This window comes from Corythoichthys intestinalis, chromosome 1 (assembly GCF_030265065.1).
Source record: "Corythoichthys intestinalis isolate RoL2023-P3 chromosome 1, ASM3026506v1, whole genome shotgun sequence".
Taxonomy (NCBI): domain Eukaryota; kingdom Metazoa; phylum Chordata; class Actinopteri; order Syngnathiformes; family Syngnathidae; genus Corythoichthys; species Corythoichthys intestinalis.
Genome location: NC_080395.1, coordinates 71,956,533 through 71,980,582, shown reverse-complemented (window position 1 = coordinate 71,980,582; position 24,050 = coordinate 71,956,533). Strand labels below are relative to the sequence as shown.

At 40.9% G+C, this 24,050-nt stretch overlaps 1 protein-coding gene across 3 annotated transcripts in view; it reads left to right on the top strand.

The window, feature by feature from the left end:
- LOC130917256 (SH3 and multiple ankyrin repeat domains protein 2-like) overlaps nt 1-24,050 on the top strand; it is a 525,263-nt gene that overhangs the window by 205,877 nt on the left and 295,336 nt on the right. For all 3 annotated transcript variants that reach the window (XM_057838487.1, XM_057838477.1, XM_057838497.1), the window contains exon 10: nt 11,109-11,175. In XM_057838487.1, the coding sequence (XP_057694470.1) occupies nt 11,109-11,175 (67 nt within the window). The remainder of the gene's footprint in view (nt 1-11,108; nt 11,176-24,050) is intronic.

The following is a 24,050-nucleotide window of genomic DNA, read 5'->3' as shown; positions in this document are numbered from 1 at the left end:
CGATCAACTTGTCTGGTTTCGCCGTCAGTTGCTTCTCGCATTCTTTATATGATATCATTGATTCCCGGCTCACGATTACTTTGCTCTCGCCCCAGGTCCTGTCTTCTGCGCGCTCCTTGTCGGATTCTACGCCTGCCTCCTTCCGAGCTTCCACGCCTGCCTCCTTCCGAGCTCCCACGCCTGTCTCCTCCCAAGCTCCCACGTCTCACGCCGGCTCACGAAGCAACCCCCATCCGCCACGTTATCTCTGGTGTCTGTAAATAAATATTACTCACCGCAACCACCGTGTGTCTGCACTTAGATCCCTCCTCGTCGCACACCCTAACACTCTCCAGGTTTTATTTGGCACTGATAGACCTTGGAAAACCGGAGATATAATTGTTTTAATTTAATGGTAGGAAATATGTTTTCTCCACAAGAGGGCACTCATGCTCCTAGGACAGGTGTTGGTTTTATTTCTAGAGATTTTCATAATCCGAATTCAATGACTTTTGTGTATTTCTTTGGCCTAATATGGTCATGTAATAGGCTAAGGTCTGCACAATATTCATACACGGAACAATGCATATAGATGATGTTGTGCTGAGAAAAAAAAAAATACCATTGTTTAAAAAAAAGATTACAGGAAAACAAAACGAGGCCTTCTTAGAAAAGAACACGGTCCCCACAGTCAAACATGGCAGAGGTTCCCTGATGTTTTGGGGTTGCTTTGCTGCCTATGGCACTGGACTGCTTGACCATATGCATGGCATTATGAAATCTGAAGGCTACCAACAAATTTTGCAGCATAATGTAGGGCCCAGTGTGAGAAAGCTTGGTCTCCCTCAGAGATCATGTGTCTTCCAGAAGGACAATGACCCAAACACACTATAAAATGGTTTGAGAGAAAGCACTGGAGACTTCTAAAGTGTCCAGCAATGAGTCCAGATCTAAATCCCATAGAACACCTGTGGAGGGATCTGAAAAGGCCAGTTTGGAGAAGGCACCCTTCAAATCTCAGAGACCTGGAGAAGTTGGCCAAAAAAGAATGGTCTAAAATTCCAGCAGAGCTGTTTTTAATGCACCACACACCAAGGTTGTGGGATGGTTGGGACCTATTGGGGGTTACCTCACGTTTGCCTCCACACCACAGGCCCCGCCATCCCTGCACCTTTTTTAGTGGGACGGGCGGCTGGGCAGAAACTCCATGCTGCAGTCCCACTGTCCTAAGCCAAGCTCTCCTATTTTAATACATAGATTGCACTACCCTCCCCTAACATTCCCATCACGGTGCTGGGTGATGGCTGCCAGTCGGGAACCTGGCAGCCACAGTTATAGGGTGGTAGGTGGGTCCCACACTTTTTCCATATGGCGTGGCTCCTGGGGTGTGGCCTCCCCTCTGCCTGGGCTGCCGGACGCGGGAGTGGGTTGGGGGGTCGGGGCTCCGATCTTGCATCGCCCCATGACAGTTCCTGGGCGTTCTCCTGCCTCCGCCTTCCCCTCTCTTCTCTGGCTGGGCATCCGCCCTGCGCTTCGCCGCGGGTCGCTGGACTGGGCGCAGGTGTATCAGCGGGGTGTCACCTGCACCGACGGGGGACCCTGCCTTGCCTGGGGCTTGGTGGGCCGCTGGGGGTCCCGTGGCGTGCCGTGCCGGTTGGGGGGCTGCGGCTGTGGCTCGCGGCCCGGGTGGGCGGGCGGGGGTGGGGGTAGGCGTGGGGTTAGTGGTGCGTCCCCTCCAGCCATCCCTGAAGGCCGATTGATGGGTGCGCGGGTGGCCCGGGGGACCACCCTGGGTCCCGGGGGGGGACGATGGCTCCTTTGCTGGGCCGCGGGAGGAGGGATGGGCTTTTTATTTTTTTGATCGGACATTATCAGCAGTTTCTCATCAATGGAGTATTCTTTTTAAAAGAATACTTTTTTACTTTTGCTTGAGTAATCTTATTTTGAAGTAACGCGTCTCTTGGTTACTCTACCCAACTTTGATCCTAGCAAACAATTATTTGCAAGATCAGTTTTTTTTTCCCAATGTTTATCTTATTCATTACATACAATATGTATTTTTTTCAACCTACAAAAAATTGTTATATCAAAGCTACTCTATGGTTTTTAAAATTCCCGGATTAAAAACTGCATTTTTACGTGCTTGTTAATTTTTAATCTTGTGACTCTAGTATATGCACTGACTGTCATCTGTTGTGATAAGGAAACCCAAAGCTTAAAAGCAAAAGCTTTCATCTTGTCTCTCCTCCACACATGAACATGTGATTTGCATGTCCATGCAAGCTGCACACAGTTGTGTCATGTGCGTGCGTGTGCATGTGTGTGTCACAGATTATTAGATTCCTGACTACAGATGGTTAAAACCCTGAAGATTAGAAATCAGAGGAAACCCTGACTATTTCAACAAAGCAGGGGAAGAATAATTTTGTTGCGTAGATGGATGGAAAACTTTAATGATTGGCAATACTGAAGAGATTAGACAAAATACAATTACTGTAGCTTCTTCGTTACTTCATTTTTTTTCCGTCCAATTTTTCGGTGCACTGCTCAGCTTTAACCAATTCTCACCGTTCCGATGCTCCAAAAATTCATGTGACGCTGGGTGTTTCGATTTCGCTCATAACATAAAATAACATAACATAACATAACATAAGGTTAAGGCAAATACAGGTAGTCCCCGGGTTACGCCTTACTCGACGTACGTGATTTTGACTTTCCAACGGCGGACTCTCGTTTTTTTATTTATTCATTTATTCATTCATTTCTTTATTCATTTCTTTTTAGTTTTTTTCAATTGCTTCAGTACATTTCGCAGATCAGAATTGAAATTCTCAAAACTACTTGTTCAATCCTCACATGTCGCAAAAGCAGCAAAACAACATGGATTTCCTGCTAAACCCAGTTTTTTGTGCAAAAATACTTAGTGTATTGCCAAAATTAAAAAAAATTCTGTGTCAATGAACATGTCAGTGCTGTCAGATTGACAAGTCCTTGTTTCACTGTGTACAGACAAGATAGTCAAATTGCTTAGTCATGCTCTCAATATAATCTATACTCTGGAGGAAGGATCTGATGCTGAAGATGGTTTATGCAAGTTTTGATGAAAATTGCAAGTTACACCTTTATGTGTGGGAGATTGAATGCAAGAGACTGGGCAAGGTTCAGTTTACACTTTTACTGTTTTTACAATGCCCATGTCCTTGTGATACAGACAGCAAAAGACAGCACTGAGTATCACAAAGAAATGTAATATAAAAGCAAAATTTGAAATGTGAACATAAGACAATCGGCACAACTAAACTTGTGCTGTCAGGATTTTTCCCCATTCTTTCTACACACCTTGATGTTCCTCTCTGTTGGGCCCCAATTTTTCATTCAGGCCACAACAGATGTCCTCTCTTGCTATACAGCACGGAAAGAATCTTCTTGAATGCCTTATCCAGTCTCGGCAGGCATCTGCTGTGATGTCACTGCATGCTGCATTCATGGCATCAGGAAGAGTCGCCGGAGTGTGAGGCTGGCAATCATACACTTGCCATCTCCATGTGGAGAATAATTCCTCTATGGGATTGAGGAATGGGTAGTATGGTGGGAGGAAATCCATTGCCATTCTGTTGTGGGTTGCAAACCATTTCCTGATTATGTTGGAGTGGTGGAAACCCACACTGTCCGAAACTATCACAAATTTTGGCAGCTTAAAATAAGTAAAATAAGTAACGAAAATGCTTAGAGATAAGCACACACATGTTGACATATTATGACAACATATTAGTCCATTTTGCATGTAAAGACTTATGCAATGATGTAATGACTGCTGTGGATGGTGAGACTATTCAAGAGAGACCTATGATCATCCATTTTGACCATCATGACATATGCAACTGATAATGTTGGTAACAGCAAAGAATCATTTGCATGGATGCACAAAAACATATGCAAATTGCTCAAAGAAATGAGAAAGTGCTTTTTAGATGTGCACTAGTGATACGATGTTGTGAGGATTGGATAAGTAGTTTTGAGACTTTCAACTCTGATCTGAGAAACGTACCAAAGCAATTGAGAAAAACTGTAATAATGTTGACTTTTAGTTTGTGATGCATGCTTTTATTTTGGCTCAGGAAACGTAGAGCAGGGAGTAGTAATGGCATGCAAGTAAGAGCGCATGTACACACGAAGAACTTATTTGCACACACACAAGGAATAGGCATTTGCTCCCACGAAGAAGTCACCCAGCTGAGTGAGAGAGAGAGGGGACAGATTACAGCTGCGGGCTGCACATTTGATGCTTTTGAAGCACCCACAGGGGCGACACCTGTATATAACACCTTTTGTAATGTTTATTTCAAGTTTCAATTGTGGTCAAATACTTGGGGCGAGTTTATGTGATTGTCTTTGATGATGTGCTAACTCATACCTACTAATCATTTGTGTGGATTGTTATTCCTGTATCAGGCTAGTGATAAAGCTCGCTGTCCAGCTAGGATTTAGCACCAACATCTTGGCGAGGACAGTACAATAACGTTTAATGTAAGACACCGTTTGCAAAGCAGCACATGCTGAAAGTTACGCCAATATTATCTCACATTTAGCCCCACACAGTGTTTAAAATGTGGGGTGAAATTTTTAGAGTAACTTTTTTTTGCACATTTACAATATTGTTTAGCAACTGAAGTATTTATTTTTAAATAATAAATATTGGACCTGAATGTTTAAATCCAGAACTAAAAATTTAATTTAGTTCTGGTAAACTAGATTATTTGAGAATCCAACGCTAATAAAAGAGATTTAGACAAAAGTCACAATACACTTACCAAGGTGGATCGTGAAGTGGATGCTGCTGTTGCCGTCGCTGTGGGAAAATGTTGTATGGCTGTCAGAATGGCTCTGCCGATAGTCTTGGCTAAATTGGACTTGCTCGACATATTTTCTTTCAGCCCACCTTGGCCGACTGTGAGAAAAACGGGATCTTTGCAGTTGAAGTTAGAAAAGTCAACATTGCCGTCCACTCCAGTCCGACAGAGACCTGTCGTTGCTATTCACAGTAACTTTACTGGGCTCTTGTACGTAAAAGTGACACGAAAACCACAAAATACTCTTTAAATAGTTTTTCCTAAATGTGTATTTTACCTAGATATTGTTATTATCACAATGATTCATGTCCAAGAGCCGACTGCCACCATTAAGTAGGTTTTATTCATTTTCAAGCAACATAAACAAACAGTCTGAGCTGCTCCAGCTTTTATTTTGTTACTTCCGGTCTCCAGTCATGTGAATTTGCATATTAAGCTAAATAATTAGCTTCATTTATTTCCAGATTTAACATTTAAATTTAGTTTTTAGATATAAATGCAAGGTTTACATTTAGGATACAAATTTAACATTCACATGACCTACAGGGAGCTGGGACCACAGTAACAAAGGCTACTATCAGTAACACAATGCGCCGCCAGGGACTCAAATCCTGCACTGCCAGACGTGTCCCCCTGCTGAAGAAAGTACACGTCCAGGCCCGTCTGCGGTTCGCTAGAGAGCATATGGAAGATCCAGAAGAGGACTGGGAGTATGTGTTATGGTCAGATGAAACCAAAATAGAACTTTTTGGTAGAAACACAGGTTCTCTTGTTAGAAGGAAAAAGAATACTGAATTGCACCATACCCACTGTGAAGAAACATCACGCCTTGGGGCTGTTTTTCTGCAATGGGACCAGGACGACTGATCTGTGTAAAGGAAAAAATGAATGGAGCCATGTATCGAGAGATTTTGAGTGAAAATCTCCTTCCATCAGCAAGGGCATTGAAGATGAGACGTGGCTGGGTCTTTCAGCATGACTGGTATCCCAAACACACAGCAAGAGCAACAAAGGAGTGGCTTCATAAGAAGCATTCCAAGGTCCTGGAGTGGCCGAGCCAGCGTCCAGGTCTCAACCCCATAGAAAATCTGCGGAGGGAGTTGAACGTCCGTGTTGCCCAATGACAGCCCCAAAACATCACTGCTCTAGAGGAGATCTGCATGGAGGAATGGGCCAAAATACCAGTAACAGTGTGTGAAAAGCTTGTGAAGAGTTACAAAAAACGTTTGGCCTCTGTTATTGCCAACAAAGGGTACATAACAAAGTATTGAGATGAACTTTTGGTATTGACCAAATACATATTTTCCACCATGATTTGCAAATAAATTCGTTAAAAATCAAACAATGTGATTTTCTGTTTTTTTTTCTTCCCGCATTCTGTCTCTCATGGTTGAGGTTTAACCATGTTGACAATTTTAGGCCTCTCTAATATTTTCAAGTGGGAGATCTTTCACAATTAGTGTTTGACTAAATACTTATTTGCCCCACTGTATATATAACATTTAGATTTAAGATTTATATTTTGGACATAAATTTAAGATTTACATTTAACATTTTAATTAAATATTTACCTCTGGATTTAAACATTCAAAATAAATAATGCTAAATAATGTTGTAAATGTGTGAAAAAAAGTGACTCTAAAATTTTCACACTACATTTTAAACACTATATGCCCCTAAATGTGAGAAAATGTTGTAATTTTCAGCATGTGCTGCTTTACAAACGGTTTTTGGATATTTGTTTTGAGATTTGGGGGGTATTTAAGGGTACTTAAAGGAATAATTCGGATTTACGTGGAAATTTGTGTTACATCGACAGCGTAGGAATAGAACTCGTTCGTAACCGCGGACTACCTGTAAATCAAAAAATGTTTTAAAAACTTGGTCACTGCGGCACATTTTGCTATGTCTAGCAAAAAAAAAACAAAAAATACTTTGTGCATTATTTGACATCATCCAATATTCTGGTTCACAACCTGTACCTATGTTTTTCAACATAAAACGTGGAAATTTGTGTTACATCGACAGCGTAGGAATAGAACTCGTTCGTAACCCGCGGACTACCTGTAAATAAAAAAATATTTTAAAAACTTGGTCACTGCGGCACATTTTGCTATGTCTAGCAAAAAAAAAAAAAAAAAAAAAAAACTGTGCATTATTTGACATCATCCAATATTCTGGTTCACAACCTGTACCTATGTTTTTCAACATAAAAGCCCGATTAATTTCCAATGGCAAACACTAAGGTTGTTCCGATCATGTTTTTTTGCTCCCGATCCGATCCCAATCGTTTTAGTTTGAGTATCTGCCGATCCCGATATTTCCCGATCCGATTGCTTTTTTTTGCTCCCGATTCAATTCCAATCATTCCTGATAATTTTTCCCGATCATATACATTTTGGCAATGCAGAAAAAAATGACTAAAACTCGGACGAATATATACATTCAACATACAGTACATAAGTACTGTATTTGTGTATTATGACAATAAATCCTCAAGATGGCATTTACATTATTAACATTCTTTCTGTGAGAAAGACATGTGACTTTGTATATTGTGACTAAATATTGCCAACTAGTGTATTTGTTGAGGTTTCAGTAAATGATACTGCAGCCATTCAACCCAAATGCATGATGGGAAGTGGACCCATGACTGTGCGTAGTGCTACCAATGGATATATCTTCTCTGCGTTGGGAAATAACATAAAGTGTTAAGCAAAAGATCAATTGCTACCTTGCTTCCCCACATTGCTTCCCATGATATTTCTAATTGTAGGGAGAGGGATTGTAAGGCTTTAGCCTATTGAAAGAAGGCTCCAAAGGCTGCCAAAATGCATTCTACTCAATTTACGCTGCCTTTTATCTCTCTAAATGGGTAAATGGTGCCATTACAGATTGAGCGCGACAATGCGTGAGTGGGTCGTGCAACGCATGCATTAATTGTGTCAAACATTTAACGTGATACATTTTTAAAAAATTAATTACCGCCGTTATCAGTACCTTAAGCATAAACTAAAGACTCTGGATGATATAATGCCTGTAACGTTAAGTACGTTTAGAAAACGATTTAATTAAATAATCTATATATATTAAAAAAAGGCATGGACGATATTTTTTTGCCGATTCCGATACTTTGAAAATGACGTGATCGGACCCGAGATCAGGACATCTCTAGCAAACACATTTCAAAATGTATCTGGTCCTACTTTTTGTTTTGTTTTTTAATCACGATCACATAATTTACACCTCAAAAAATGTGTTAAATGAAGGCGTACAAAAGTACAAAAGTTGCTTCCACCAAAATTAGACAAAAAAAATCATTTACTATTTCATTTCCAATGGGAAAAAATGACCGATTTTTAGAAAAAGTGACCTGAAAAAGCCCCAAACTCTACAGAAAGTGACCAATGAGCAGAAAGTGACTTATAGACACTTAAAATGTCACACTCCATCTCTATTTTTAAGAAAAAACTGAAAACACATCTCCTTGCTATGTATGTTTAATATGCTGTCTTTGAATAACATTCCTAAGGTATCACATGTCAAATCCGATGTAATCAGAATTTTGAAATTTCCCATAGTTAATTGTATGTATGTGTATGAATGAGTGTATGTGTGTGTTGTTTGACTGGGCCCCTACTAAAAGCTTTAAATAGCTTATTCGGAGTGTCCCTTTCATACATCTTGTCAGATGAATTGCTTGTATATATGACCATGTTCATGTGTGTACCATGATACGATGTGTGAATAAACTAAACTAAACTGAACTGATGCCCTGAAATCAATGCAAATGCGAAAAACTGCATCAAAAGGCAAAAAAAATCCAAAAACAGAAAAAACAAATGCAATAAAAAGAAAGGAAAAAAAAAAACAATTTACAGAACTGCAGAAAATTAGCAAAAAAAACACTACAACTATGAAAAATAGCAGAAAACAAAAACGTTACCAAAAGCAGAAACAAAAACAATTTTTTTTTAAAAATTTGAATTAATATTTTAGTTTTAGTCATTCTGGGCACTCATTGGCTGCCATTGACGCTGCAACACTACATTATAATTCGAATTTACATCATTTGCGCATCAGAAAATTAGGGGAATCAAGGCGCACAACGGTTGGATACAGTTTATGCTTAAAACTCAGTGTTTCAATGAATTCAGCCTAGGTTTGAAGCAAAATAAACATTACTAATTTGAAAATATAACACAAATAATGTGACTATTTTTCACTCTGTACATTCGCCATAACTTTCTTAGTAGTGATCAATGATAGCGGTGTGCATCGGTACTGCCCTCACGATTCGATTCGATTACGATTTGGAGGGCCACGATTCGATTCAATTCGATTCGATTTGATTCAGAGGGTCACGATTCGATTCGGTTCGATTCGGCAATGCATCGCGATGCCTTAAAGCCTGGGATGCATTAAAATTCTAAAGCAAAGCATATTTTTCGTGAATCATGAGGCAACACAAGCGGTCAGACATAAAACAACTTTTTATTGGCTCTTGTGTCACTACTGGTTGAAGTAAAATGAAAATACTTTTAGATATATATTTTTTAAAAAAAGAAGAAAAAAAACAGATCACAGCATTTGCTTTGAATGAGGCCAGGGCTTTCTCTTTTTTTTACACACAGTAGCAGCCTTTCACGCAGTGCAACATCTGAACTCCTGTGCAAAATCAGTAATAACAGTCACTGTATTTTAGTCACAACAACCCATCGATAAAAATATTCAAGTAAATATTAAAGAAAGCGACAAAGAAAATATTGTAGTGCAGCAGCATCTTTATCGCAATATCAATCCAGGGATCAGTTCAGTTGCAAACAAAACATCCAACTAAATTGCAATGTAGAACAAAAGTAAAATGTTGGCCTAGCCCACTATATATGTGCAATCAACTTAGAAATGCAATTAGTAACTACCACATAACAATAAAAAATAATGAATTAAAATGAAGTGCAGCAGCATTTTAGCAGCCATAACAATCTGTTTCAACATGTGGAAATATCATTTTTTTTGCAATTGAGAGAGCAGAGAGATAGTAGAGGTTAGATGGGGCCTAAAAAATCCAGCCCGACACGGCCCGCTGTTATTGAAGCCCGACCCGGCATGGAGTCACGAAAAAAAAAACGCAGCAGCAGCAATTTATTTTCATTTCTTCGAGATGGCAGAAAAAACGCATGTTTCTTAATGTTTAAATAGTCTACATATTTTGGTGATCATTATAAAATCATTTACACAACGAAATAACGCTGGGAAAGTTTAATAAAAAAAATAAAAAAATAAAAAATAAAAAAAACAGTTTGCAGACACACAGAGGAGAGGATTCAAAAGGATAACATTTGTGTTGCCTTTGTGTGCATAAATAAAAGTGTCTTTCGTAACGAATCGCAAGCGCCACAGCGGAGGAGAAGAATAAAAAGCGGGCGGCGCCACTGCTTCATGTGAGTGCACAAGCAAATGCACAATACAGAGAGCCTGCTCTCGGTTTTATCCCTTTTTTTTTTTTTTTTTTTAACAATTTATTAGTCCGGCGCGGGGCGGCCCGACCCGACCCGACCCGAACGTGAATGCTTAACATTTTGGGCCTGAACCCGAACTCGGGCACAAGATCTAACCTCTAAGAGATAAGACATAACATAACAATGGCTGAAGCGGAGAAAGAGGGAGCAAGAAAGATTCTTGATGCACCTAAGACATTGAAAGCTGACATCTGGAGACATTTTGGCTTCAATGAGGTTGGTGGGAAACTTGACCAGAGTTATGCAGTGTGTAAAAAATGAAACATGACAATAATAATACAAATGGGGAAACCAAATCCATTGCATCACCGGAATTGCGCAGGGAAGATTTTTGAACGTACTTATATATTTTAAAATGCGCTGAATCGATTCGGCTTGTTGCCCGCATCGAATCGAATCGTCCATGCCCCGCATTGGGATGCATCGCCGCATCGATTATTGTTGACACCACTAATCAATGATACCTTCGTCTTTGTTGGTTTTGATTTCTTTTTCCCGTAATGTCAGTTCTTGGCTTAACCTCAACCTGTCCTGGTTTTTATTTATTTATGTATTTTTTTACTCTAACATCTTCTACATCTGACAGCGTGCACCGAACCGTGATGCCTGAAATGTGATGTCCTGGGAGGAATACAAATAACTTTACACTCTTTATCATTACCATTTTTTTGCTGCAATTCCAATGTTGTTTCGTGGTAAAGCAATTGCAAAGCATTTTTTAGTGAAAACATTTTGACTTGTCCATTTCTCTCTTCAGGTTGCGATTATTGCTGGAAACTTTGATCTGGCTGAACTTATCAAGAACCACAAAGAGTCTGATATAGGTGAGTAATAAGACAAAATGTCACCTAGCAGAGCAAAATGAGACCAAAGTAGCACAGATTCTGAGACAGAAAGGAAAAAAATTGTTTCATCAGGTGAACATTCAACAAACAAATAAAGTTACATGATCTTCGAATAAACATCACAAAGGATTTTTTTAAAATAACATTTTGCAGAAACTTAGTGCGGAAGCCTTTGTTTGCAATTGCAGAGGTCAGATGCTTTCTATCGTTCTTCGCCAGGTTTTCACGTAGGGAAACAGGGATTTTGGCCCATTCGTCTTCAATCTCCAATCTTATCTAGATCTGTCAGGTTTCAGGGCTGTCGTTGAGAAACACGAAGTTTCAGCTCCATCCAAAGATTTTCTATTGGATTGAGGTCTGGAGACTGGCTAGGCCACTCCAGAACCTTGATATGCTTTTTATGCAACCATTCCTTGGTCAGCTTGGCTGTGTGCTTCAGATCATTGTCATGTTGGAAGATCCAGCCACGACTCATCTTCAAGTCTCTGACTGAGGGAAGGAGGCTGTGGCTCAACATATGATAATACATTTTGCCATTCATCCTCTGCTTTGTACAGAACAGTTGTCCTCTCCCCTTTGCCGAAAAGCATGTTGACGCCCCCCCCCCCCGCCCCCACACTTCACAGTGGGGATGGTGTTCTCAGGATTGTACTCATCCTTCTTTTTCCGCCACACACGACGAGTAAAGTTTGCACCAAAAAGTTCTACTTTGGTCTCGTCTGACCACATGACTTTCTCCCATGACCCCTCTGCATCAGTCAGATGGTCCTTGGCAAACTTCAGACGGGCCTTCACATGTAATGGCTTCAATAGGGGGACCTTCAGAGCAATGCATGATTTTAAACCATTGCACTGTAGTGTTCTACTGACAGTAGCCTTTGAAACTGTGCATCCAAACAGATAGAAGAGACGGTAAAAAAGTGTTCCTCATGCCAGAAGATTCACAACAATCCACATGCAGCCCCACTTCATCCTTGGGATTTTCCTCAGGATCTTTGGCACCGCATTCATATTGATTTTGCGGGCCCTTTCGAAAATCAAATGTTGCTGGTTGCTATCGTTGCCCATAGTAAGTGGCCACAGGTAGCCATCAGGAAATTAACCACATCAGAAAAGACAATCGAGAAGTTAGGAGAGATGTTTAGCTGTTTTGGAGCCCTTGCGCAATGCGTGTTAGATAACGGGCCCCAATTTGTGTCAAAAGATATGGTTGAATTCCTTCAAGCCAATGGAGTTCAACACATCAAGTCGGCTCCCTATCACCGGCAACCAACGGCTTGGCAGAGAGGTTTGTACAGACCCTCAAACATGCTCTCAAAGCATCACAAGGGCAAAGTACACTCCTTCAGAGACTACATGAATTTCTCCTCAAATACCGAACATCTGTGCATGCAACTACCAAGGTATCGCCAGCGAGCCTAATGTTTTCTCGAGAGATACGAACTGGCATGGATCTTCTAAAACCACCAACCCTGAGAGACATTGTTCAAATGGATCAACGGAAAAAAGTACAGAGACCTGCATTCCAAAAACCAAGTTTTTGCACCTGGTGACTCTGTTATGGCCCCGGAGTTATCAGAGTAAGGAAATCTGGTCCCCTGCCACCATCATTGCTCAAACTGGGCCTGTTCCTACACAGTTCAGACAGCTGATGGTGTTTGGCTTCGCCATGTGGATCAATTGTTGGGAAGACCAGGCACTATTCCAGAACTTTCTAGTGATTGGGATTATAGCAGTGTAATTCTACCCGAAATGTCTAGCTTACCGGCTGCGTCAAAACAATTCTGCTCTAATTGTGTCTAATTCAAACCATGCAGAAATGGAATCTGAAACGGTATCGGAACCTGTTTCCACAAGTGGAAAATCTAAACTGACTGTTGAACGTCGTTATCCTGCACTTGCCAGACGACCGCCTGCTCGATTGGATTTATAAGTAATAAGTAATAAGGGAAAAGCAGGAGGTTATTTTGTGTTTATTTCTGGGACATGTCATGTAAGGGAGGAGGAGACGTGACATATTTATGTCACACTGCTGTTGCCATAGTGTGCACTTTCTGTGGGTATGGTATTACAGCATAAAGGGAATCTCTGTGATGTGTCAGGGGCACATATGCTGAGAAGCACGCTGAATAAAGAAGTGTTGTTCCATTCCAGTCTCGGCCTGACATGTACTTAGATTAAGGAAGTGCATAACAAAAAGTCCAGCTCTCTTCAGTTCATTGAGCAGCTATTGCCGTGTAGTTCCAGGCTAAGCCCTCACTTTTCTCACCATGAGTGATGCCCAACGAGGAGAGATTTTACATGGGGCCCCAATCCAAATTAGGTGTTGTTGATCATGCTTAGCCTTTCCCATTTTCTAACAATTGTTGCAACTGTTAATTTATTCTCACCAAACTGCTTTTCAATTGTCTCATAGCCTTTTCCGGCTTTGTGGAGCTCAACAATTTTTTTCTCTGGCGTCTTTCGAAAGCTCTCTTGTTTTACCCATGGTAGCAGTTAGATTATAGGGGATGTGGGGTGCACAGGTAACAATAAAGAGCTCCAACTTGTGGTTTGGTTACTCATGGGGTAAAGGCGGACTTTTTTTAAGGTAGACTGACAACTCTTTTGAGTGTCATAATTATTGTTGATTTTCAGGGATGCAAATACTTATGAACCCCATTAATTTACAAATGAATTATTTTTTAAAAAATCATACAATGCGATTTCTGGATTTTTTTTTTCAGATTATGTCTCAATGAGTGGAAATGCATCTATGATTTTTCAGACCTCTACCTATTTTTTAAGTGGGTGAACAAATACTTCTGGTCCTGACTGTATGTGATTGCAAAGCTGAGACATTTGTGATCCTGCGAAAACCTCAGTTTTGAAAAATGGATTGACGTAACTGATTATGCTGGTCTGGGCCACCGATTAGTTCTATTTTCTTTTTTTCCATTTAGAATTCCATCCGTCACCTATTTTTTCTCAACTCCCAGTTTGTATTTCTGACCCTGATGGGATACGTTTCAAATCCTCCGTGCCGCAATCTTTTTAAATGACCCCCGCAATAATCTCCACTATAGGATTAAGAGAACCAAGAGGATGAAAGTTCATGTTTACACCAGGACAATCCCAGTCTGATTAATGTGAGAGAAAAAAAGACTGAGATCTCAGGTGCCGCATTGACCAAACGTGTCCGTCCAGCAGGAATTTTTGAATGGTTAGGTGTGATGAAAGGATTTGTGGACTGATTGGAATTGGAGGTTATACAACATGATGCTCAGTTCCGTGCATGGTGTGCAGAATATGGGATTAAGATGTCAGAACTTGTTTGTGTTCATGTGAGCCTTGATCAAATGGATGTAATAATGTGTCCTTCGAATGTTTAACCATTTAATTCAGTGGTAAAGTACCTTAAAATATATGTACTGTACATATTAAGAGTGTAACGGTTTTCGTATTTGTCCCTTATTGTCACGGTGTGGGCATCACGGTTGGGTGCACGCAGTCGTTTTGCGGTGAAAGATACATCTTGCAAGATGAGCTGGGACACATCATCAGTGATGTTTCCGAGCATTATCAAGGGTTTCGGGTCTCTCAGACCCCCTCAGCCTAGGTGACCCGACCGGGGTGATCAATCCCCAGCCTGTGTCCCAGCAGGGTTTGCCCACGGCTCTGCCCTCTTAATCCAAAGCCATCTTGTGGCTTTCTCTGCGGCTTTAGTTGCGGATCTGACAGCCTTCCGCTTCACCTCCCCGACAAGTCCTAGCCGGGCGAACACTCTGCAGAGTGACCACCCTGCAATTCACCGGCAGCCCACATCCAGAGGCCCACAGATTGTTTTCCAGCCTTGCCTCCTGCACTCTTCCACCAGCTCCTGGTACTTGGCACGCTTCCTTTCATTTGCCTCGTCCATGTGTTCCTCCCATGGCACATTCAGTTCCAGAAAAATCAGCTGCCTGGTGAAATCTGAAAGGATTACAATGTCTGGGCGGAGCCTGGTTGACGTAATTCTGGAAGGGAACTCCAGTTGCCTGCCCAAGTCCAAGTCACCTCTTTCCTTTTTCGACCTGCACTAACCTTCTTGAGACCCATGTTGATTTCTCTCACAAGGAAATTCACCGTGCATCTGTTTTGCAGAAAAACAATGAAATTGCGACACCGTCATAAATCTTCGTATTTCGAGCATGTCGTCATATGCCAAAACAAATGATGAGTCAAATGTCGGATGTCGAAAGGATCGTACAGTGGGGCGAATAAGTATTTAGTCAACCACTAATTGTGCAAGTTCTCCCACTTGAAAATATTAGAGAGGCCTGTAATTGTCAACATGGGTAAACCTCAACCATGAGAGACAGAATGTGGGGGGGGGAAAAAACAGAAAATAACATTGTTTGATTTTTAAAGAATTTTTATTTGCAAATCATGGTGGAAAATAAGTATTTGGTCTATAACAAAAGTTCATCTCAATACTTTGTTAAGTACCATTTGTTGACAATAACGGAGGCCAAACGTTTTCTGTAACTCTTCACAAGCTTTTCACACACTGCTGCTGGTTTTTTGGCCCATCCCTCCATGCAGATCTCCTCTAGAGCAGTGATGTTTTGGGGCTGTCGTTGGGCAACACGGACTTTCAACTCCCTCCTCACCCGTGGCGTCAAAATGATAACAAGAACGGAGAGCAAAAATCCCAGAACCACACGGGGGGACCTAGTGAATGACCTACAGAGAGCTGGGACCACAGTAACAAAGGTTACTATCAGTAACACAATGCGCCGCCAGGGGACTCAAATCCTGCACTACCAGACGTGTCCCCCTGCTGAAGAGATCCAGAAGAGGACTGGGAAACCAAAATAGAACTTTTTGGTAGAAACACAGGTTCTCTTGTTTGGAGGAAAAATAATACTGAATTGCACCATACCCACTGTGACCCATGGAGTGGAAACATCATGCTTTGGGGCTGTTTTTCTGCAAAGGGACCAGGACGACTGATCTGTGTAAAGGAAAGAATGAATGGGGCCATGTATCGAGAGATTTTGAGTGAAAATCTCCTTCCATCAGCAAGGGCATTGAAGATGAGACGTGGCTGGGTCTTTCAGCATGACAATGATCCCAAACACACAGCCAGGGCAACAAAGGAGTGGCTTTGTAAGAAGCATTTCAAAGTCCTGGAGTGGCCTAGCCAGTCTCCAGGTCTCAACCCCATAGAAAATCTGCGGAGGGAGTTGAAAGTCGGAGTTGCCCAACGACAGCCCTAAAGCATCACTGCTCTAGCGGAGATCTGCATGGAGGAGTGGGCCAAAATACCAGCAATAGTGTGTGAAAAGCTTGTGAAGAGTTACAGAAAACATTTGGCCTCCGTTATTGCCAACAAAGGGCACATAACAAAGTATTGAGATGAACTTTTGGTATTGACCAAATATTTATTTTCCACCATGATTTGCAAATAAATTATTTAAAAATAAAAAATGTGATTTTCTGTTTTTGTTTTTTCCACATTCTGTCTGTCTCTCATGGTTGAGGTTTAACCATGTTGACAATTACAAGCCTCTCTAATATTTTCAAGTGGGAGAACTTGCACAATTAGTGGTTGACTAAATACCTATTTGCCCCACTGTATGTAGATGTGATTGTATGTCAAGGTACCACTGTATTTTCAAGTCAGGAAATGTTTATTTGCTTCAGCCCTAGGCTGAATTATTTGAAACACGGAGTACATACAGAAGCCTCACCCTTTTCCACCACCTGCACTAACATTGTTGGAACCCATGTTGATTTCTCTCACAAGAGAGTGGGTCCGTCTTGCGGGAAAAAAAAGAAACGGCCGGGCTATCATAAATGGCAGTCAAATTTTACATCGGATGTTGAAGATCCTATGTTGAGGTGGCACTGTATGTGAAAAGCTGCCAGGGCTAACAGCAAACTAACGGACGATTCTGCAATGCAGCAAATATATCGCACTTGTTTTCAGATTGACAAGTTTTACACTCGTGAATCTTTTTAAAATTGATATTATCCGATATTTTTGTCCACTACTTATATACTATATTTGTAGTGAAATACACAAGAATCCATTTCTATTGTGGCTCAGAGCAGTTTGCAGAGTACAGAGTGGGTTTGGGGATTACAGGGCCTCAGAGAAAATGAAAAACTATGAAAAAGCAAATATATTAAAGGAAGAAAAAAAACGAGTTTGAGTGGGAAATAAATAAAGAGAGACAATAATCTAATCTAATCTAAAAATGTAATCCTGCCAACGTCTCTCCTATGTACACATTTTACCAGTGAGCGGAATCAGACAATTTTGACCTGGTGATGTTCTACCGCAAACGGAATGTCGAGCAGGATTACCTTAAAATACAACTAAAATTCTACCTCCTCTTCTTTTCATAGCGCACACATTTGAATTTTAGCAAACCATTCTGTTCTAGTTTTTGGACATCTTCGCGTTGTCTTCATTGAAGTGGAAGTATTGTATGTTGGGATGGGAAAGTTTCACTCCTGGATCTTTAACTGGCCACCATGGGCTCAGCCTGTTGCAGAGGTGGGTGCCCTGCCCTTTTCTACTTGTGAGTGAGTGAGTGAGTGAGTGAGTGAGTGAGTGAGTGAGTGAGTGAGTGAGTGAGTGAGTGAGTGAGTGAGTGAGTGAGTGAGTGAGTGAGTGAGCGAGCGAGCTCACAAACGAGACAAACCAGATACCCCATAAAGCTTTTGTTGATGTTGACATATTTTAATATTTATGCCAGATGTTGACCTTGTGATCACATTATGAGATTTGCTTTATAGTTTTTGTTAATTGATTAAATTATTTGACATTCTAACATTCAAGTGGAAAATCTGTGCAACATCAACAAAACAAGCACGGGTGTGATACAGTGCACTACAGGCTGAAGGCCGTGACAAAGTGGGCGCATGCCTTCATCGGCTAAATTGTAACCTGCAGGCAAACATAATTCAGCAAATACCGTAATTTCCCGAATATAAGGCGCACCCGTGTATAATGCGCACCCCAAATTTACTTGTAAAATCTAGGGGAAATTATTGTACCCGTTTATAACGCGCACCCGTGTATAATGCGCACCCCAAATTTACTTGTAAAATCTAGGGGAAATTATTGTACCCATTTATAACGCGCACCCTAATTTTAGCACCAATAAATAGAAGAATACAAGAAAACAGAGCTCATGTACATATACAGAAATGTCATTTTACTGACTGGTGAAACACAGCACAAGCATAGCACATTGGTAGTTCAAAATATTACCATAAACTGACAATATTTACGGTAATAATATGATTTAACAACTTCTCCAACTTACCAGAATCTAGGAGACAACAAAACAGACGTGACTTTTCTTTTAAAGGCTGCTGTATAACTTGCTCGTTTCATCATGATGAATAAATGTTTCTTCCATGGATTGATACGATAAAATGAAAGTGAGAACGTAAGTCGGAAACCCGTGAGAGCTCATCGCTGTCAACACGACGGTAACAATAGGAACTATTGTTATTTGGGTTTGAGTTTCCTGAGGGACAGATATAGTTGATGGACACAGGAAGTCTGTGTGCTTACGTTTGTTATGGTCCGAGTTGCGGAGCTGCAATAAACGTTGACTCAAATGAGTTCAAGAAACTAAATTCTGTGCTTTATGAATAGTGAAAAAAGCAGAATTTAACACAGACGAAATCATTCGGCCGATTAGAGTGAAGTATTACTGAAACAAAATGGTGACGTCACGTACCGTAATGGTCTGCAACGGGTCGCCGCATACGTTTCTTCAACACAACGTGGCCGTGTCAATAAAAAAAAATCGGTTTATATATATACATATATATATATATGTGTGTGTGTGTGTGTAATATATATATATATTTCTGTCTCCATCCATGTACCCGTTTATAATGCGCACCATGATTTTACAAGTTGATTTGGGGAAAAAAAGAGTGTTTTATATACAGGAAATTACAGTAATTAATCTGCCCTGATCCCAAAAATCAAAAATTGAGCGCGGAGGAGTGATAGATACTGGCCCATGCTACATTGCTACCAAATTTCAAGACTATCGGTTCACGAATTATGGAGGAATAGGTCTTCAAAGTTAGTTTTCTCAAAAACAAGAAGAACAGATCGTGAGTTGCAACTTAACAGGTCTTTAACATGAGAAAATACAAACTTACAAAAAAGTAAAAATCTAAAGTCTTATTCTCATCTCATAGGGTTATACAGTGCTGGCCAAGAGCATTGGCAACCCTGCAATTCTGTCAGATACACTGTATCACAAAAGTGAGTACACCCCTCGCATTTCTGCAGATATTTAAGTATATTTTTTCATGGGACAACACTGACAAAATGACACTTTGACACAATGAAAAGTAGTCTGTGTGCCGCTTATATAACAGAATTAATTTATATCCCCTCAAAATATAGCCATTAACTCATTCACTCCCAGCCATTTTCACCGGAGCAAGGCCCTTTGCTCTCGGCCATTTTACTGGATTTTGACTGATTTTGCACGGCCCACAAAAAATTCTGTTCTATTGCTATATAAACATGGAACCCACCAAAAGAAAGATTAGACTCTCTTCTTTCAGCAGAAAAAAAAGTAAGTTCATACGTTATTTCATTCTTTAGAAATCAGCATTAGAAAATAGCTTAGTTTGAGCATTTTTCCAATTTCTGATGAAAAAACGGAGAAAATGAGCTTTTTGTAAACGCAAAAATTTCAAACATAATTTTGACTTTGACACGGCTATTTTTTGCTTCAGTGACATCCCAAACATCTGAATAATGTTTTCCTTTTACAAAATAACATGAACAATCAGCCAAATAGAGCTTTTCATAGCAAAGTAACAATTTATTCACACTTACCTAACTGAGAGATGACGTTTGGTGGCTGCGACAGCGGTTAAACTTTTCCCTCATTGCCGACTGTCTCGTAAAGATGGATTTTTTTTAAAGTCTTTTTTTGTGGTGACCACTGTCTCGTTCACCAGGGGAACTTATGTTCCTGGGGGGGAACTGGTTTGGCCGTGCGCGTTTCCGTGCAGGACACTCGAGCGTGCGGTGGACGTGAAGCAGCAAGCTGCGGAGGGGCTCTGCTAACTTCCCTAATAAAGTTGTACTGTTTGAATTGAGTTGTGGGCTCTTAACAAATGCGCTACTGCCCTCCAGTGGCCAGTTTTATTGCTTTAAAATGGGTTTTGAGGCTTGTTTTTTGTTTTGGCGATAGATCGGAAGCTCTAGATGCTTCTTGTACAAAAAAACGCAAAAGACGTATAAATACGTAATCGGGACACTGAAGCATTTGGAAATAGAACGTATTTATACGGTTCTGGGAGCAAATGAGTTAATATCCAAAACCCTGGCAACAAAAGTGAGTACACCCCTTTGAAAAAACATACATCCCTAAATGTCCAAATTTGGTACTGCTTGTTATTTTCCCTCCAAAATGTCATGTGACTCGTTACAGGAGTGCTGTCAGCATTGCTGCAGATATTGAAGAGGTGGGGGGTCAGCCTGTTAGTGCTCAGACCATATGCCACACTCTACATCAAATTGGTGTGCATGGCTGTCACCCCAGGAGGAAGCCTCTTCTGAAGACGGTACGCAAGAAAGCCCGCAAACAGTTTGCTGAAGACATGTCAACAAAGCACATGGATTACTCGAACCATGTCCTATGGTCTGATGAGAAGGGCGGGCTTTCTTGTGTGCCGTCTTTAAAAGAGGCTTCCTCCTGGGATGTAGAGTGCGGCATATGGTCTGAGCACTAACAGGCTGACCCCAACATCTTCAATCTCTGCAGCAATGCTGACAGCACTCCTGTAACGAGTCAGATGAGATTTTGGAGGGAAAATCAAAAGCAGTACTCAATTTGGACATTTAGGGATGTACGTAGTTCCCATGCGGTGTACACACTTTTGTTGCCAGGGTTTAGATATGTATCGCTATATTTTGAGTTATTTTGAGGGGAAAATAAATTAACTCTATTATCTAAACTACACAGAGACTACTTTTCATTGTGTCAAAGTGTCTTTTTGTCAATGTTGTCCCATGAAAAGATATCCTTAATAATCTGCAGAAATGCAAGTGGTGTATTCACTTTTGTGATACACTGTAATGCTCAATTTCAAAAAGTACAGATACCTGCTGTAAAATGTAATGAAGTAAAAATAAAAAGTGCCACTTCATATTTGCAGTAACGTAAAGTACAGATACACAAAAATGTACTTAAGTACAGTAATGAAGTACTTTTACTTCGTTACATTCTACCACTGGTTCTCATTGCCATGTCTGGCTAGCTGGCTGGGATTCAGGCTTTGCATAACAACACTGGTGAGAGTCAGTCTCCTTGGTATAATGCCACATGTGATGTTGACTTTAGCAATTGCCTTTGAGTCGGCTTCTAGGGTTGTCATCCACATTTCCATCAAGTACTTGATGAAGGCCTTTCAATTCCTGTTAATCTTATACAGCTCCAGACATTCCAGTATTAGTGTGTATGTGGGGTGGGGGGCTCTATTTGTAATCTGTTTTGTCGTCAATCTAGGTTGTGCACAGGTTTGTATGTCTACTTTGTCAATCAGTAGCTGATGCTTGGCTCCTCTGCTCTTGCAACTAAATCCCTTCTGAGCCCAGTTCATGCACAGAGCCACAATGCTTACTCATCCAGACCATGATAACAGAAAGGACTTTCCACATCGTGTAAAGATTATTGTCCAATAGTCAGGTTGAATGGATCCCTTTTCTGGATCCTTCAGAATTAGGGCTGCCCTAGGTTAGCCACTCTCAGGAGGGATCTGTCACTCAGCAGCTAGTTCATGCTGCTAAGTGTTCATAGAGTGAAGTTAGCTTCTTCGGACAGGAGGCATGGATCTCCCATTGCAGTCCAGTGCTCCAGATTTGACTCCATTTCCTGTATTTCTGCCTTTGATTTGGTTACTCTTTTTTCCTATCTAAGCTTACTAGGATCAGCTGTTCGATCCACTAGTCCTTAGGCATCTGGGTTATGCGATGCCTCTCTGCCCTTTTTGCCCTTCCAATATGATTCCACCTGAGCTCTTGGTGGATCTAATCTGAGCACAGCCTGTTTATTCTCCTGGCCTCTTGCTCTTCGACTAGGTTGTTAGAGCTTTCAGTCTCTGTTTGGCAGTTTGGACAGCCTCTCTTATGGGGTTTGTTGTCCTTTCTGGATGCCTCTTTATTCCCCATTTCACTGGGGATGGGAATTGAGAACCGTATCCTATAGAGTACTGGTACCGTGTGTTTTAATTCCATGGAATCGTTTGGCAGTTTATCTAATGATTTTCTTATATATTCCAACCAGCACAATTTTCACCAGGTAACTTACGCATGTTCCACACATTTGATTCAGCAAGTAAGACTACATGATTACTCAAAGAGGGACCACTCACCAAGTATAGTTTAAAGAGTTGTCGCCGAGTGATTTTGCAGTGATTTTCACAGGCCAAGTCATTATTCATGACACTACTTAAAGAAACGGTGATTTTTCCCAAAAAGTCTAAGTATGGCTCTATCGTACTCCTCGTCGAATACTCTATAAGAAAAATATAACATATATGCATCTAAAATAATCCTAAACAATTTTATTAGCAATTTCAATACTCCTGTTAGAAAGGTTCCTTGGGTATGCGTTTGTTCCCATAGCAACCAGTCAGTTACTTCCTGTCATTGTCCTACCTCACACGAGCTGCGTATTCTTCGACCGAGAATAGGCGTAAGGTCCGCATTTCGAGCAGAGTGCGGCCACTTGTTAAAATGTGTGCGAGGAAGTGTTATCTGTGTGCGCCCATGAACGAATGTATGTATTTCCTCTTCATGTCATGAAGTTGTTATGATAAATTAGAGCCGTTATCAGCGCGACCGTTTCGTGTTTTTACTGTCATGTCGGCTGGTTGCTCCCGCTCGTCCTCGCTGCGTCGAGGAGAGCGTTCTATACGTGATATTCGTGTTGCACATTTGAATTAAGAGGGAATGTGTTAGTTTAGCATCTTAAGATGATGTCGTACATCCATATGAGTGTAAAGTGCTTACTTTTCGCCACTTTTATGGCCAAGATGACCGCACGTGCATGAAGCGGGTTGTGCGTGCGCACTTGTGCCCCCTCCACCTTTGTGTTCATTATACTGTGCGAGCCATGTTTGTGTGTTATTGACTGCTTTACAGTCAATTTGCATTTTTTATTGCATCAGCACTAATGTAATTTTCTTTCTTTTCAGAACCACACATATACCCACACATTCCAATCTTCTTCCACAAACCTTCAAATACATCAACATCATCCCATGCATGCGCTCATCTGCTTATTGAGTGATTCTCATATCAAGTGCAATTGCCTGTATATAGTTGTTCCTGTTGCCAAGTTGGATTAAAAGTGCCAATAACCAACTACACTCTCCGCTCCATGTGTTCTAACCGACACCCTGAGGCGAATGAACCATAAAACATATTGAACCCAGAACCTCATACAGTCCATTAGGCCAATTTAGAATCGATAAGAAAATTGATAAATAATCGAATCATTAAGCAATATCGATAATGGAAACGGAATCGTAAAAATCGTATCAATTCCCATCCCTACATATGACCCTTTTGTCACAGTGTCTTGGCTTCGAACCATATCTTTTCGAATTGGTGATACTGTATATGGTCATTTGAGGAGCTCAGCCCATCTTGTACCAAGCAACTCTAGGATTATTGTTGCTAAACTGTGCTGTGCTCATGGGTCTCAGTAGATCCCGTTGGTATCATCATTAGTGCAGGTTTTTGCTATTATACTAGTAGCTCTACTGAAGGTCCTTTTCAAGTCTGTTTCGTTATTTATTTCGGAGGGTGCAGGTTTCTAGAGTCCTGA